The 15,363-nt window shown below is 38.2% G+C and overlaps 1 protein-coding gene across 2 annotated transcripts in view; it reads right to left on the bottom strand.

Moving 5' to 3' along the window:
• The window catches only part of TMA16 (translation machinery associated 16 homolog), a 28,542-nt gene extending 16,250 nt beyond the window's left edge, over nucleotides 1-12,292 (bottom strand). For both annotated transcript variants that reach the window (XM_004040584.5, XM_063705630.1), the window contains exon 1: nucleotides 9,498-12,292. In XM_004040584.5, the coding sequence (XP_004040632.1) occupies nucleotides 9,498-9,500 (3 nt within the window). In that variant the 5' untranslated portion in view covers nucleotides 9,501-12,292. The remainder of the gene's footprint in view (nucleotides 1-9,497) is intronic.
• Nucleotides 12,293-15,363: the final 3,071 nt, after the last annotated feature.

The following is a 15,363-nucleotide window of genomic DNA, read 5'->3' as shown; positions in this document are numbered from 1 at the left end:
GCATGACCAAAAAACGAAAGCAAAGATGCATCCTGTGAAAAGAGATCTGATCCCACATATCATTATTAAAAAATGCTTAAAAATATTTTAAAAATTCACAAAAATCCCAAGGAAGAAAATATAAAGTCTCTGAAGCTGCTAAAACTGAAAATACATAGCCATGAAGTTCCAGCAATACGTTCAAAACTACAAAAAATGTCCTTTAAAGACTCAAAAACTTTCTTTAGGGAAAAGAAGTTTGATACCCCTTGAATATAAAAACGTCCTCATAGCTTTATACGATCTTGGCTAAAGAACCTTCAAGACTTAGTACAAAGAAGGTACAAAGAAATTAACTTATTTTTTTGACTCAACTGTAAATTATGATTCCTTATAATAATTTATTCATGAAAAGGTTGCCTCAAGGCAGGATATGAATATATAGTGAGACACAGAAATATGTACAATAAAATTTACTATATTTCAAAACACTTTCATATTTTTCAATACATTAAAATTTGGAAAAAAATGTTTCAACAGGGAAAAACTAAAGTAAAACTCTATCATAAAATAACTAACAGACCATTTTGAATATCTATGCCTATGAAAAGACTCTTGCACCACAGAAATAGTCCAGTTAGAAAACCTGCATTAAAAGTATCTCTTCCCTACACTCTTTAGTTACTATTTCAAAAAATTCAGTCTGAAAGTCTATTCTTTGGATTCATAACTAGAAGTAACAAAAAAACGCATAGTTTATTCAAAACAACATAATAGAGTTATTTTAGGGGCAATACGCTTTAAATATTCCTGTTAAAATCATAAGTAACAAAAAGGAACTTTGCCTAAAAGACCATCAAGTTGAGCCGCAGTCTACGCTCAACTAGAGACAGAAGTGCCATTTAGACTACTCAGTGAAACAAGAGACATAAAGAAGTGATCATTTCAGCAAACACACTTGAGGTCCACAAAGTGTACGTAAATACATTTTTTTTTAAAGTGTAAGACCAAACCCATGCCTACAACTGAGAAAGCTTAGAGTGCAATACTGTAAACATCATAATACCCTTAAACATAAAAATACAGGCATGCCTCACTTAACAGGGATACTTTCTGGGAAACAAGTCAGTAGGGGATTTCCTTTTTATGCAAATATAAAGTGTACTTACACAAACCTGGATGGTATAGCCTACTATACACACAGGCTCTATGGCATAGCCTATTGCTCCTAGGCTTTAAACCTGTCCAGGATGTTACTGTACTGAATACTGTAGGCAACTGTAACACAAAGGTAAGTATTTGTGTATCTAAACATGTCTAAACATAGAAAAGGTAAAGTGAAAATACAGTATTATAATCTTCTGGGACCATCATCATATATGTGGCCCACTGATGACCAAAATGTCATTATGCCGTGAATGACTGTAAATTATAGTAAATGATGTACCAATTTTACACCAGTGACGTGATCGAAATGGGATGGACTAAGCACATCTACACTTTTTTTTGCAGTGAATCTTCACTGCAAAGACAGTAGTGAAATGCACCAGTGAGCCCTAGTGCATCTTCCTTCCTTAACAGATAAATATGATGCAATGACAGGTGTCAATGACAATTAATTAATTAGCGCTTCCAAGAAGACTTTAATAGTTCCATACATAAGCCTTTCTAAACCCCACCCAATCTTCAAAGACCGCTTAAAGGTCAAGTTCAACTGCTCCTTGAAGGGATCCAAGAATAATTTCATATCTCAGTAGCCTTTCCCTCTTGGTAGCATTTACCATTTAGCACCTAATAATGTACTGCACTGCCCAGCATTAATTGTACATTTGTGTGTTATTTCCTTAATAGCAGCTCACTTGAGACTGCAAATATGTCCTGAGGTTGCAAATCACAGTTTGAGAGAAGTAAAGAAAGTGGGATGCTGCCCTGAGTGAGCATTTACTGAGCATCCACTTTGTACTGTACAATGGGCTACTATGAATTAAAAATATTAAGTATGTTCTTTAAAATAGTGTGAGGTATCAAATATAAAAGTAATTTATAAAATAGCTCATGATAGTGCTTTCCTTAACATTAAAAGAATATCTTAATAATTCTCTAATGCAGACTTTAATTTTATCTTCATTTTAGATTCTAATATCTAGCTCAACTTATGTTATTCCAAACTTACCTACTAATGTCTAGTCAGAATAAACTTCTCCCAGATTCTCTACTGCCACTCTTTACACTGCAACCTCATATTAATATATATTTTTTTTAATTACTGAGCACACACTAAATATACCATGTACTAGGATAAGCACTGAGGCTTCCAGATCAAAAACTGACATGAACTTGCCTTCATGGAGTTTACAATCTAGTTTTCTCAGGAATAGCTAACTTAGTAAGTGCTGGCTAGAAAATGGATCAAAAGCATAGCGTCCTGACTCACTTTGGGAAGTAAGGAAAGGCCTCCCTGAGAAAGTAACCTGAGATCTAAAAATCAAGAAATTTACTAAACATTTCTCAATTTCCAGGCTACAAAATAAGCCTACCACCTAATTAATATGGAAGTTAATGTTTAAATCAGAAAATCAAATCAAAATATCCTCCTTGCTCCCAGAACAAAAGAGAGAATATGAAATAATACTGTTAAGTACAGATTTTGATCCAATATCAACAAACACTTGCATCACCGTATATCTCTGGATACAGATAATCAAACACTCTTTGCAACGAAACAACATCTAAAATCAACAAGTTGAAAAATGATTGCCTTGCATACTGGTACTTTTTAATGGCAAAATGATGAGAACTAGCAAACCTAAATAGCAAATGAAAAGAGAAGCATTAAAATAAGCTGTAGAAAGAGACACATAAACAGACTGGTTTTAACTCTCTTTAACTTCAGTCAGAATGGCCTAACCAAAGTTTGAAAGAAGAGTTTAAAGAGAAGAGGTCACACATTATAATTGTTTTTACTCCTGTAAAAGTAGACAATAAACGTACTAAGAAAGAAGTAGTGTGGTTTAAACTCATCTCACATGCAACCCCATTTAGGTCTACCCAGAATAATAACACAGGAAATTAATATGTCACTAAGTGAGACTTCTATCAAAGACCAGAATATCATATTTGGGATCATAATGAAACAAAGATATAACTATGAAGGAAGGACTAGTTCTTTCCAGAGATAACAGTAAGCATAGTCTCCCAAGAATATTCAGATGGGAGGCAATAAAGAAATAAAGGTGACTGGCCTGATCACTTTTAGTGATACAATTCTACAATAAAAATAAAAATGTTTACCTCATTTAAAATTTCCTTCTGACTGAATAAAACTTTGAAACAAAAGCATTTTGAAAAACTTTTGCCAGGTCACACACAAAACAGATCAGTTTTTCCAACTTAAATACAATAGTACTTGCCTTCTATCTTTTCTAAAACACAGTACAGGCATACAGCCACTGGAATTCTAGCACAAATTCATGTTTATCCTTCTCATTCCTGGGTCTTTTATAAGAAGTGAAAAACAAGATTGTAGCTAAATCAGTTTGACAGGTTTACTGTATTTCTACCTAAATTAATTGCTCCTGGGAGAAACAGATTTTCTTGTTGGCCTGGCCCTGAAAAGGAGCAGGCGAATAGATTACCTATACACTTAGATGAACAAAACCTCTGTGCCAGTTCCTGTCAGAGGCATTCTTTTTCACTGACAAAGTTATACAGCAAGAAAGAAGGCACTGTCTTGTTTGAGTCAATTCACCAACCACCATGACCACCCCAACAGACATACAGCTTTCAAAAACCCTTATCAAGTAATAAATAATAGGGCCGGACACAGTGGCTCAAGCCTGTAACCCCAGCACTTTGGGAAGCTGAGGCAGGCAGACTGCTTGAGGTCAAGAGTTCAAGACCAGCCTGGCCAACATGGTGAAATTCCGTCTCTACTAAAAATACAAAAATTAGCCAGGCGTGGTGGTGCACGCTTATAATCCCAGCTATTTGGGAGGCTGAGACCGGAGAATTGCTTGAACCTTGGAGGCAGAGGTTGCAGTGAGCTGAGATAGCACCACCATACTCCAGCCTGGGTGACAGAGCAAGACTCCTACTCAAAAAAAAAAAAAAAAAGAAAGAAAGAAAGAATGGATAAATAAACTATACATTTCTTAAGTATTTAAATTAGGATATTTCATTTATAAGCCTTCATAAGTCAGTTTTGGGATCTCCAAATGTACTTTTGGATTAGATTTAGTAGTGATTTAGAAAACAGTCACTACTTAGCAAGCCTAGGTTTCAAATGCTGAACATAAAGCAGATGTCACACGCACAAAAAAGAAAATTCCTTGAAGTGTATATTATGTAACAAAGCAAGACAAAAAATAACATTTGGTAATAATTCATCCTTTAGGTCACAAAGGCTTAGCTGAGCTACTTATTTATTTGTAACATTTGCTGTGTGTTCAAGTTTTAGATTAGCATTAACTATTTCAAGCACTCAAAAAATGTAAATTCAGTTGGCCCTCCAGGCTTCACATCTGGGTATTCAACAGAGGACAGAAAATATTCAGAAAAATAAATAAAAAATAATAATATAACAATAAAAATAATAAAAATTTAAAAAACAATATAGTCACTACACAGCGTTTACATTGTAATAGGTATGGTTAAGTATGACTTAAAGTATACAGGAGAATATGCACAGGCTACATGCAAAAACTATACCATTTTATATAAGGGACCTGAGCATCCATGGATTTAGGTATTCGAGTGTGTCCTGAACTAATATCCCTCGATACCAAGGGACAACTATAAAAAGCATAGGAATCTTTTAAAAATTTGGTATATCACTCTGTATTCTAAATTAAGTTCCTCATAGATCACATTTAAGCATAAAAAATGAAACCACACATATCTCAGAAGAAAAGATTTTCTTATTTTTTTGTAGAGGAGTCTCAGAGAAAGGTCTTTCTAAACATTATATAAAATTCAGAAGATTTAAAATAACAAATCTACATAAAAACTTAAAAGTCTGAACTTCAAAACATAAACCAAGCTAAAAACAAACTACAAAAAACTTGCAACACAAACAAAAGAGCTAATTATCTTAAGAAGTTATTTTAAGATTAATATGAAAAAGATCAGCAAAAGATATATACAAATCACAGGAAGATTAAAAACAAGTGTTATTTAAAAGCTGGAAAAACTTTAAAAACAAAAACTTCAATGAAATAGAATTATTAATGTGTAATATTAACAAAGATAAAAAATTATTCACATTGCATTAGTGGGGGTGTGGGTGTATTAGTAATCTCATAGTTCAAGGGGGTGCAAGCCAGTACAGTCTTCTGGAAGGCGATTTGATAGTACCCATCAGGCTAAACACAGTGGCTTATGCCCACTATCTCAACACTTTTGAGAGGCAAAAGTGAGTAGATCATTTAAAGCCAGAAGTTCGAGACCAGCCTGGACAACATAGTGAGACCCTGTCTCTACAAAAAAATCTAAAAAATTAGCCAGGAGAGGCTGTGTACCTCTGTAATCTTGGCTACTGGGGAGACAGGGGCGTCAGCCCGAGTTTGAGGCTGCAGCGAGCTAGCTATGAGTGTGCCACTACATGCCAGGCTAGGTGACAGAGTAAGACTCCATCTCTAAAAAAAGTTTTTTAATAAAATAAAATAAAAATAAAGATAGCACCCATCAAGATAAAAATTGAAATAGAATTTCTTGGTCAAAAATCTTTTAACCGGCCGGGCACAGTGGCTCATGCCTGTAATCCCAGCACTTTGGGAGGCCGAGGTGGGCGGATCATGAGGTCAGGAGATCGAGACCATCCCGGCTAACATGGTGAAACCCCGTCTCTACGAAAAATACAAAAAATTAGCCGGGCGTGGTGGCGGGCACCTGTAGTCCCAGCTACTCGGGAGGCTGAGGCAGGAGAATGGCGTGAACCCGGGAGGCGGAGCTTGCGGTGAGCCGAGATCACGCCACTGCACTCCAGCCTGGGTGACAGAGCAAGACTCTGTCTCAAAAAAAAAAAAAAAATCTTTTAACCAAGAAATTCTATTTCTATTAATTTATTCTACAGACATATTTACACATGTACCAAAGGGGGGATAAATAATCAATGCAGCAGTATTGCAATGTCTGTGGTAGCAAAAGAATGTAAACAATTTAAAGGTCTATCACAGATCAGGTTAAGTAAGTTACAGAAGCAAACAATGGAATATTCACTGTTTAAAAAGCAAGAAGTGGATCTATATGTACTTACATAGATCTATAAGATCAGGTAAGACAAAAAAGCAAGGGACTAAGGTATCCAGTATACCATTTATGTAAAAAGAGAAGTTAGGGAACATACATATATGCTGGTACATACATATAAAGTATCTGAATCGATAGCTAAGAAACTGTTAACAGTGGCTGTTTCTCAAGTGAACCAGGGCATTAGGCAAGAGAGCTGGAAAAAGTCTTTTTGTGGCAGACGCAATAATGCTCTGCCCTACTCCGACCAAAAGATATCCACTCCCTGATTCCTCCAGAACCTGGGAATATATTACCATATATGACAAAAAGGACTTGCAGATGTGATTAAGATCTTGAGATGGGGAAAATTATCCAGGTGGGCCCAACATAATCCTAAAGGTCCATGTAAGAGGAAGGCAGGAGGATCACTGTCAGAGAAAATGTAACCTTCTCTGGAGGAAAATTTAAAGATGCCATGCTGCTGGATTTGAAGAGGGAAGGAGCCAAAGAATGTAGATGACCTCTAGAAACGGAAAAATTCATTAGAGCCCCTTAAAGAAAGACAGCCCTGACAAACACCTTAATTTTATCTCAGTTAAGACTCATTTTTGAACTTCTGACCTCCAGAGGTTTCAGGAAATGAATGTGTTGCTTTAAGCCACTAAATGCATATCACTTTACTATGGCAGTTAATAAGAAACTAATACAATTTTTATGAGCAACCATTTTTCAGTGTTTTAAACCATGTACAAGTAATATTGTCTCAAAAAGATTGGTATACTAGGTAGATTTCCATTAATGTTTTTCTTTAGTTTTACTAACTTTCAGGAGCAAGTTTTCACTAACAGATAATCTCTATAAGATTTATTAAGCTGATTTGTTGTTGTAACTCACATTTATAGATGTAGTCCCCAAAACACACAATCTCTACCATTAAGGTAGTCAGTAACAGCTAATGCCCCACAGTAATGTGCATGGATAAATGAAGGGAGGATGATGGCACACTTTTCAATGGTATATAGTCTAGGGAGGGAAAGAAGCACACACAAGCTCTATGACAGGTTTATATAAAAAGGAGTATACCCATGGGTGCCTAGTAGTATTGGATGAGCCATACTTAAAAATACTAAAATCCTGGCTGGGCGCGGTGGCCCACACTTGTAATCACAGCATTTTGGGAGGCCAAGGCGGGTGGATCATTTGAGGTCAGGAGTTCGAGACCAGCCTGGCCAGTGTGGTGAAACCCTGTCTCATTTGAGGTCAGGAGTTCGAGACCAGCCTGGCCAATGTGGTGAAACCCTGTCTCTACTAAACATACAAAAATTAGCTGGGTGTGGTGGCTGGCACCTGTAACCCCAGCTACTCGGGAGGCTGAGGCAGGAGAATCACTTGAATCCAGGAAGCGGAGTTTGCAATGAGCCACGATCATGCCACTGGACTCCACCCTGGGCAACAAGAGCAAAACACCGTCTCAAAAAAAAATAAAAAATAATAAACACTAAAAACCTTTTTAATGCAGCATAAAGAAGTGTTGAGTGGAATGGATTAATTTGAAAAGATTATTTATATATAACAGGTAAACTAAATTTTGATATAAAGATATGAACTTGCTAAGCTCCAGCAAAGATTTACAATAAGAGAACATTAATGAGCAAAGTAACAAGGATGAACAACTATAAGCTGTACACTGTTACTATTTATTTATATAACTAAAGTTAATAACAATAACATTTACTAAGTGCCAGGCACTAGACTAAGCACTTTACATTTAATTTCCACAATTCTATGAGGTAGGTACTATTGTTATCCCAATTAAACAGACGGGAGGTTAAGTAATTTTGCCAAGATGGCAACTCAGGGAAAGACAGGTGCCCAACTCTGTCCTTTGGGACCACATTCTGAGCTGTACTGAAAAAGGATGCAGCAAAACCACTAATGAGGTTATACCAAAAAAAAATGACACAGCCAGAAATGAGCCAATGAAAACAGATTCATATGCCACTCTTTTGACTTCTATGCCAAAGCAACATACTTCTACTATACAGCCTGATAAAAAGTGAAGCTCTGATAGTCAAGGACAGCTACAGTCAAATACCAATCTATCTCCCCAATCACTCAAACACAATGAGATGTAATTGCTCTCATATTCCACTCTGAAAAGGGGAAAAAAACTAACACTATAAAGAGTTGGAAATCCCACAAGAAAAGTGACAAGCAAACACTGAATTTACACAAATGTGTACAATCTAAAGTACAAAATATGCGTCAGCGGTGGATCAAAATAAAGCACAAAAAACTCGCGAAACAACGAAAGAACCAGACTGTAAGACAAAAATGGCATACAATGAAGAGAAAAAAATGAAAAGAAACAAAGAGGCCACATTGTGGACACAATATCATAACTTTTGACCAGATTATAAACTTTTAAAATTTTGCTTTTATTAAAAATTAATTGAAAAAAATTTATAAAGCATGTTTCTATGCAAGAATTACTCTCAAGAACACAACGATTACGTAAAAAATAGACAAGAAGAAACAACATACTGTTTCAGAATACAAATATATGTAGTAACTATAAAGAAAAGTAGTGAGATTATAAATACAAAACTTAGATGTTTGCTTCTTAAGGTTTCCTGAAAGTTATAGGTTCAAAGAAGGTAACACAGGGCTTTCAAAGGCTATGTTTTATTTCTTAAAACTACATAATGGGTAAACGAGACTTCCTGAAACTGCTAATCTTTACACTAGAAATGTGCTTTAGTAACACTCTTTTGTATCTACTCAGTTTTTAATAAAAACAACAAAACTGCTTCAGTGCCCTGGAGGGAATGGGGGCGTAACGGCAGGATTCAGGGCACTAACGAGAGGTGAACGGACTCCGAGGAAGAGGCGACTAAACCCATACTGAGTCTACGTAGGCCAGAGAGGCAGAGGTGTGTAGGGCCAGCGATTTCAGAAGTTTTGCCAAACTCCTCGATGCGTTACAATGGAAAGGTGCCGGGTTTCCCCCAGGAAGTAGTGACTAGCGAGAAGTTAGGCAGAAGGCAAAGAGGAGCAAGGCGACGTGTGAGCACTTCAGCACTCGGACGCGGAACTCTAAGGTCCAGGCGTTGGGCCTGGGACTCGCCTCCCAGAGGCTTCGCCCCGCACCCCGCACACTCCCTGAAAATAAACACTTTGCATCCTCCCCTCTCCTAGGTTCCCGAAACGGCACCCTCCCTCTCTGCCTGCTCAACAAGAGCCTTCCGGGGAACCAACCGAGCGGTTCGGGGGAGCAGGAGGGGGCCCACCATGGTGACGTCCTCGTGGCCACGGAGCAGCTCCGCACTCTAGACCCAGGTAATCTCACCAACCGCAGGAGCAGCAGCTCACAAGAGCACCCGGGCCGAATCCCACGTGGCGCCTGAGAAGCCGGCGCCAACCCAACCGGAACAGGAGAGGCGAGTGCGTTGCTCTAAAGCGTCCCCGTTAACTGAGACCGCGTCTTTTTCGCCCGTGTTGGGCTTTTAAGCCCTAGCTAGCCCAACGGACAGCCAGACCTGCGTGCTCGTCGGGAGCGGCGGAAGGGAGCTTGCGGCAGGAGGCTGAACTCTGCCTGGTGCTGAGTGCGAGGCTGGGGATTGGAGCCCGGGTGGAGACGCTACACGCTTCCGGCCCCAAGAGCGGAGCTTGCCCATCTGTCCCAGAGCACGACTCCAGAGCGCAGCAACCTCTTCAGACAAGAGGTTCCCTCTTGCGGGCTCCCGCATCTCAGGGGCTGGGACCCTCTCAAAAGGGCCGCTCGGTGTTGGCTCCCCGGAGCTCTTGCGCGACACAGGCTCCTGCCTTCTGCTTTTCCACGTACTAGATTACCTTGGGCAAGTCCTTTCCTGCATTGAGTCTTTTTTTGCCCTGCCCTGCCCTGCCCTGACCTGCCCCGCCCCTCTTCTCTTTCCTTTCTTTTCTTTTCTTCTTTCCCTCTTTCCCGCCTTCCCTCATTCCCTCTTTCTCTCTTTCTTTCTTCCTCCCGGGTTCAAGCGATTCTCCTGCCTCAGCCTCCCGAACAGCTGGAATTACAGGCCTCCGCCACCACGCCCGGCTGATTTTTTTTTTTTTTTTTTTTGTATTTTTAGTAGAGACGGGGTTTCGCCGTGTTGGCCAGGCTGGTCTCGAACTCCTGATCTCAGGTGATCCGTCCGCCTCGGCCTCCCAAAGTGCTGAGATTACAGGCCTGAGCCACCACGCCCGGCCGAGTCTTAGTTTCTTTATCCGGAAGGGCCACTTCCTCATATTCAAGGCCTCTGCCAACCCAGTTTTTGTTTTTTTCTCACAGCATGTGCGAGTCTTTGTTTCACCCATACATGTTAGAATTCCGTAGACAATGTAATCATTCAAAAACTATTTATTGAATGCCTACTGTGTGCCTGGTATTGGGGATACTCCAACAATATCCCTCACTCAGCTCATTTTCCAGGGGAGGGAGGCATGTAAAAATATTATTTCAAATAATATAAGTACTCTAACAAAAATTAGCTGGCGGGGGCATGTAGAAAATCTGTTTTACACATGGTGGTCTCTATAAAGTCCTCTTTTAGAAGTGATAATTGAGCAAAGACCGGAATTGTAAGAGAAAACTAGGCATGGGAAGAAGCTCCAGGCAGGGTGAAGCTGGTGTACCTTGATATGTGTGTGCAGCTGTTACCAGTTGAGGGTAGTTGGCTAGGTCCTTGGCGTTTTGAACAAATAATTGGACAAAACACACAAATAAAGCAAGGCAGCGAAAGCAGAGATTTATTTTAAATGAAAGTACACTACTCCACTGCGTGGGAGCAGGCTGTGGCAAGCTGCTCAAAAGCACAGGTTGCAGAATTTCCTGGGGTTTAAATGCCTCCTAGAGGTTTCCCATTGGTCTGCCACAAGTCTGATTGGTTGAGGAAGGGGACCAATCTGAGGCACTTTCATTTTTCAACTGCCACACAGAAAAAGAAGGGCTTGCAACTGCCAGGCAGCAACTGCCATGCAGAAAAAGGAGGGGTTGAAAGCGGAGTAGTCTTTCAACTGATATCCCGTCAGCACAAATTAGTCCTAGGTTCCCTGCTTCCAGACCCTGTTCTCCTGCCGCACAAATACTTGTATTTAATCGACAGATATATCAATTTTTGGAAATAATTTAAATTGTAAACAAGAGTGTGTCCAGAAGATTCCTAAATCTAGGGGCAGGGTATTTTCACATGGCTTTTTTTGTGTGTGTGAATCTACGCAATGAAGGTCACCTTTGAATATATACTGTGGAGGCAGCACATTCATGCATCACTTAAGGACGGGGATACTTTCTGAGAAATATTTCAATGGGGGTTTTGTTGTTTGTTTTTTGTCATGTGAATGTCATAGAGCACACTTACACAAGCCTGCGTGGTATAGCTTACTACCCACCTAAGCTGTATGGTATAGCCTATTGCTCCTAGGCCACAAACCTGTACAGCATGTTACTCTACTGAATACTGTAGGCAATTGTAACACAATGGTAAGTACTTGTGTATCTAAACATAAGAAATGTACAGTAAAAATATAATATAATCTCATGGGATCACCATTGTAATGCAGTCCATGACCGAAACATTGTTACATGCACATGACAGTACTCTGTGAAAGACTCCAATTAATCTAGAATATTTACACCCTAGCTCCATACTTTAGCCACTTCCTGTGAAGCCATCTTTCACCCACCCTACCCCATTCCCTAAGTCTGGCCCTGTGGAGATCACCCTCCTAAGTTCTATGTTACTGCAAATCTTTTAATTATTAAATTTTCCTTCTGGCTATTTTAGCTGTTACTGATTGCTCTATTGATCATAAAATTCCTACCTACTCCTAACCCATTCCTAAACTTCAAATTGCCAACAACTCAATAAACCATATATCTTGAAACTTTTATTTTTTATTTTTAGTTGGGTTTTAGAAATAAATCTTCATATTTTCCTCATTCAGATTCAACCCCTAAATAACATTGATTATAGACATGTTAAAAATATACTGTATATGTTCAAAATACACTGTAGCAAATACAAACATGAATTATACAGAGCAAGAATAAAGATAATAATGATGGCTAATGTTTTGTCATTATTTAATATATGTATGCACCACTGTGATAAGCAAAATGAATCCCCCAACTTTTCCCCTCCCAATTCAACCTCCCCTTTGCCCCGTGCAATAACCACTGTAGATGATTTGGAGACATCTTTAGAGATATTTTCCTGTACTTTAACAAATATACTCAGATGTGTGTGTATGTGTGTGTTGTATGTATGTGTAAGGATTAAGTATTGATTAACATTAGGTATTGATACAATAAGTACAAATGCATAATTCTAGTGTCACAACTAAAAGAATAGAAACAGGGTACCTAACTTTGTACAGGCTACACACAAGTAGAGAAAATAAAATAAATGGAATGATTAAAATATACTCAGGTAATTCCAACTAAGAAAATAAAGGAGAAAACATGAAACATAAGACAGGAAAATAAAAAAAATATGGCAGTAGATTTAAATCCATAAAACAGTAATTACGAAATAACTTCCCCCAACTAAAAAAAAGTCAGATTGTATTGAAAACATCCAACTGTATCCTGTTTATAAGACACATCTAAGGTACACGAAAATAGAAAAATAAATGGAAAGAGTTATGCTAGGTGAATGCTAACTGAAACAATGCTGGTATACATATATCAATGTTATATGAAATAGACTTTAGGTCAAAAAGTAATATGGTAGATATAAAAGATCACTCCATAATGATAAAAAGTTTCCATTTTAAATTCATGTGCATCTAGTAACATAGCCCCAAAATATATAATGGAAAAGCCGATGCAGTTTCAAGTTGAAAAACCAACAGCCTTGGTGGAAATTTTAGCATGCCATTTTTCAGTAAATAATAGAACAAACAGATAAACAATCACCAATGACTGAGAAGACTTGACCACAACAAAATTTGACCTAACAAATCTACACAGAATAGTGCTTCCAGTTCTTACAAGAATACATGTGTTCTTAAATACGTATGGTATAGTTAAAAACATTGATCACACATTAGGTCAGAAAGCAAGTCTAAACAAATCTGAAAGGATTTAAATCTATAGAATATGTTCTCTGACCACCTCATAATTAAACTAGAAACCAATAACAAGGAGACAACTAGAGAATTGTCATATATTGAGAAATTTAAAAATTGTGCTTTGAAATAAGTCAGGAACTAAAGAAGAAGCCATAATGGGAATTAGAAAATAGTTTGGGCTGAACAATAACAAAAACAATAAATATCCAAACTAGTGGGATGCACCTGAAGTAATAATTAGCTCCATTCGTGTAAATATTAGAGGCTTCAGTATAAATATTAGAAAAGAAGAAAGACTGAAAATTAAGAACTAGCCATCCATACGTCAAGAGGTTAGGGGGAAAAAAAAACAACAAAATAAGGTCAAAAAAGGAGGTAGAATAGAATAAAAAGCATAAACTATTGAAACAAGGACAAAAACCTACGTAATTGAGGACCGGGAGAGCCAAAGGTGTTTTTTTTTAATTTTTTTAAGAATAATGAAATATTTTCCTATGTTAAAATTACAGGCCTAGATTTTTGTAAAATACACCCAGGTGCGGTGGCTCACGTCTGTAATCCCAGCGCTTTGGGAGGCCAAGGTAGGCAGATCACTTGAGGTCAGGAGTTCGGAGTGTGAGACCAGCCTGGCCATCATAGTGAAACCCCGTCTCTACTAAAAATACAAAAATCAGCTAGGCATGGTGCTGCATGCTTGTAACCCCAGCTACTTGGGAGGCTGAGGTGGGAGGATTGCTTGAACCTGGGAGGTGGAGGTTGCAGTGAGTGGAGATCCTGCCACTGCACTCCAGCCTGGGTAACAGAGTGGCTCCATCTCAAAAGAAAGAAAGAAGAGACGGAGAGAAGGGACAGAAAGCAGAAAGAAAAAGAAAGAAAGGAGAAAGAGAAGAAAAGGAAGGAAGGAAGGGAGGGAGGGAGAGAGGGAGGCAAGGAGGGAGAGAGGGCAGGCAACATTGTCTTATTCCTGACTTCAAAGAGCCAACTTTTGTTTAACAATTTTGGAAACCAGTTAGGCATTATCTAAAAGTTAAAATGTGTACATTTTCTAAGGCAGCAGTGTCATTCCTGGGTATATACCATAGACTAACTCCGGCACATTTCTCTCAGGGTACATATACAAGAATAGCAGTAGTGTTATTTGTAATAACAGTGTTGTGTGGTAAATTTTAGATAGCAATGAAATGAACAAAGGACAAGTACACTAAACCAGTTGGATAAATTTTTATCATAATGTAAAGGAAGCAGTGCACAAAAAAATATATACAGTATAACCCCATTTATATAAAATTTAAAATCAGGCAAAATGGGTTACATTTTTTACAGATACTTTTATAGGTGGCCAGCAATATTTCTTCACCTCTTTGGTGGTTACCTTGGTGTTTGCTTTATAATTACTCTTTCTTTTTCACGTTTCCATTTTGTGCACTTTTATGTTTATATGCCACACTTCACAATACAATATGTTAAATTTTTTTAACCACAAATATATTAGTTCATATTCTCTTGGAGAATGTGAGTCCAATATTCCTATTGTGAAGTTGCATCATAAATTTCATTCCTTTGTGAGTGGTTTAGCTTTGCGGAATTGTTTAATAATATCTGCTGTCTTTGCTCTTCTTCAATTTTACTTTATATTTCTAGGTATTGGTATTTTCTTACATACATCTTTGGCAATCTGTGGCCTCTTTCAATTTGCTTTTGGAATTTATACTATCTGGGCATTGATAATACTATCCTCCCTAACTTTTATTGCCCCCTTTTCATTTTTATGTTTTGTATTTTCCATCTCTTTATTTATTTCTGCTGCCCTAGGGAGAGTTTCTATTGATCTTCCGATTTACTATTTTCTGTTTTTTTTGTTTTTGTTTTTTGTTTTTTGTTTTTTTGAGATGGAGTCTTGCTCTGTTGCCCAGGCTGGAGTGCAGCGGTGCGATCTTGGCTCACTACAAGCTCCACCTCCCGGGTTCACACAATTCTCCTGCCTCAGCCTCCCAAGTAGCTGGGACTACAGGCACCTGCCACCACGCCCGGCTAATTTTTTGTATTTTTTAGTAGAGATGG

The sequence above is a fragment of the Gorilla gorilla genome, chromosome 3 (assembly GCF_029281585.2).
Source record: "Gorilla gorilla gorilla isolate KB3781 chromosome 3, NHGRI_mGorGor1-v2.1_pri, whole genome shotgun sequence".
Classification (NCBI taxonomy): domain Eukaryota; kingdom Metazoa; phylum Chordata; class Mammalia; order Primates; family Hominidae; genus Gorilla; species Gorilla gorilla.
The sequence above is the reverse complement of the archived record's forward strand: the minus strand, read 5'-3'. Positions and strand labels throughout refer to the sequence as shown.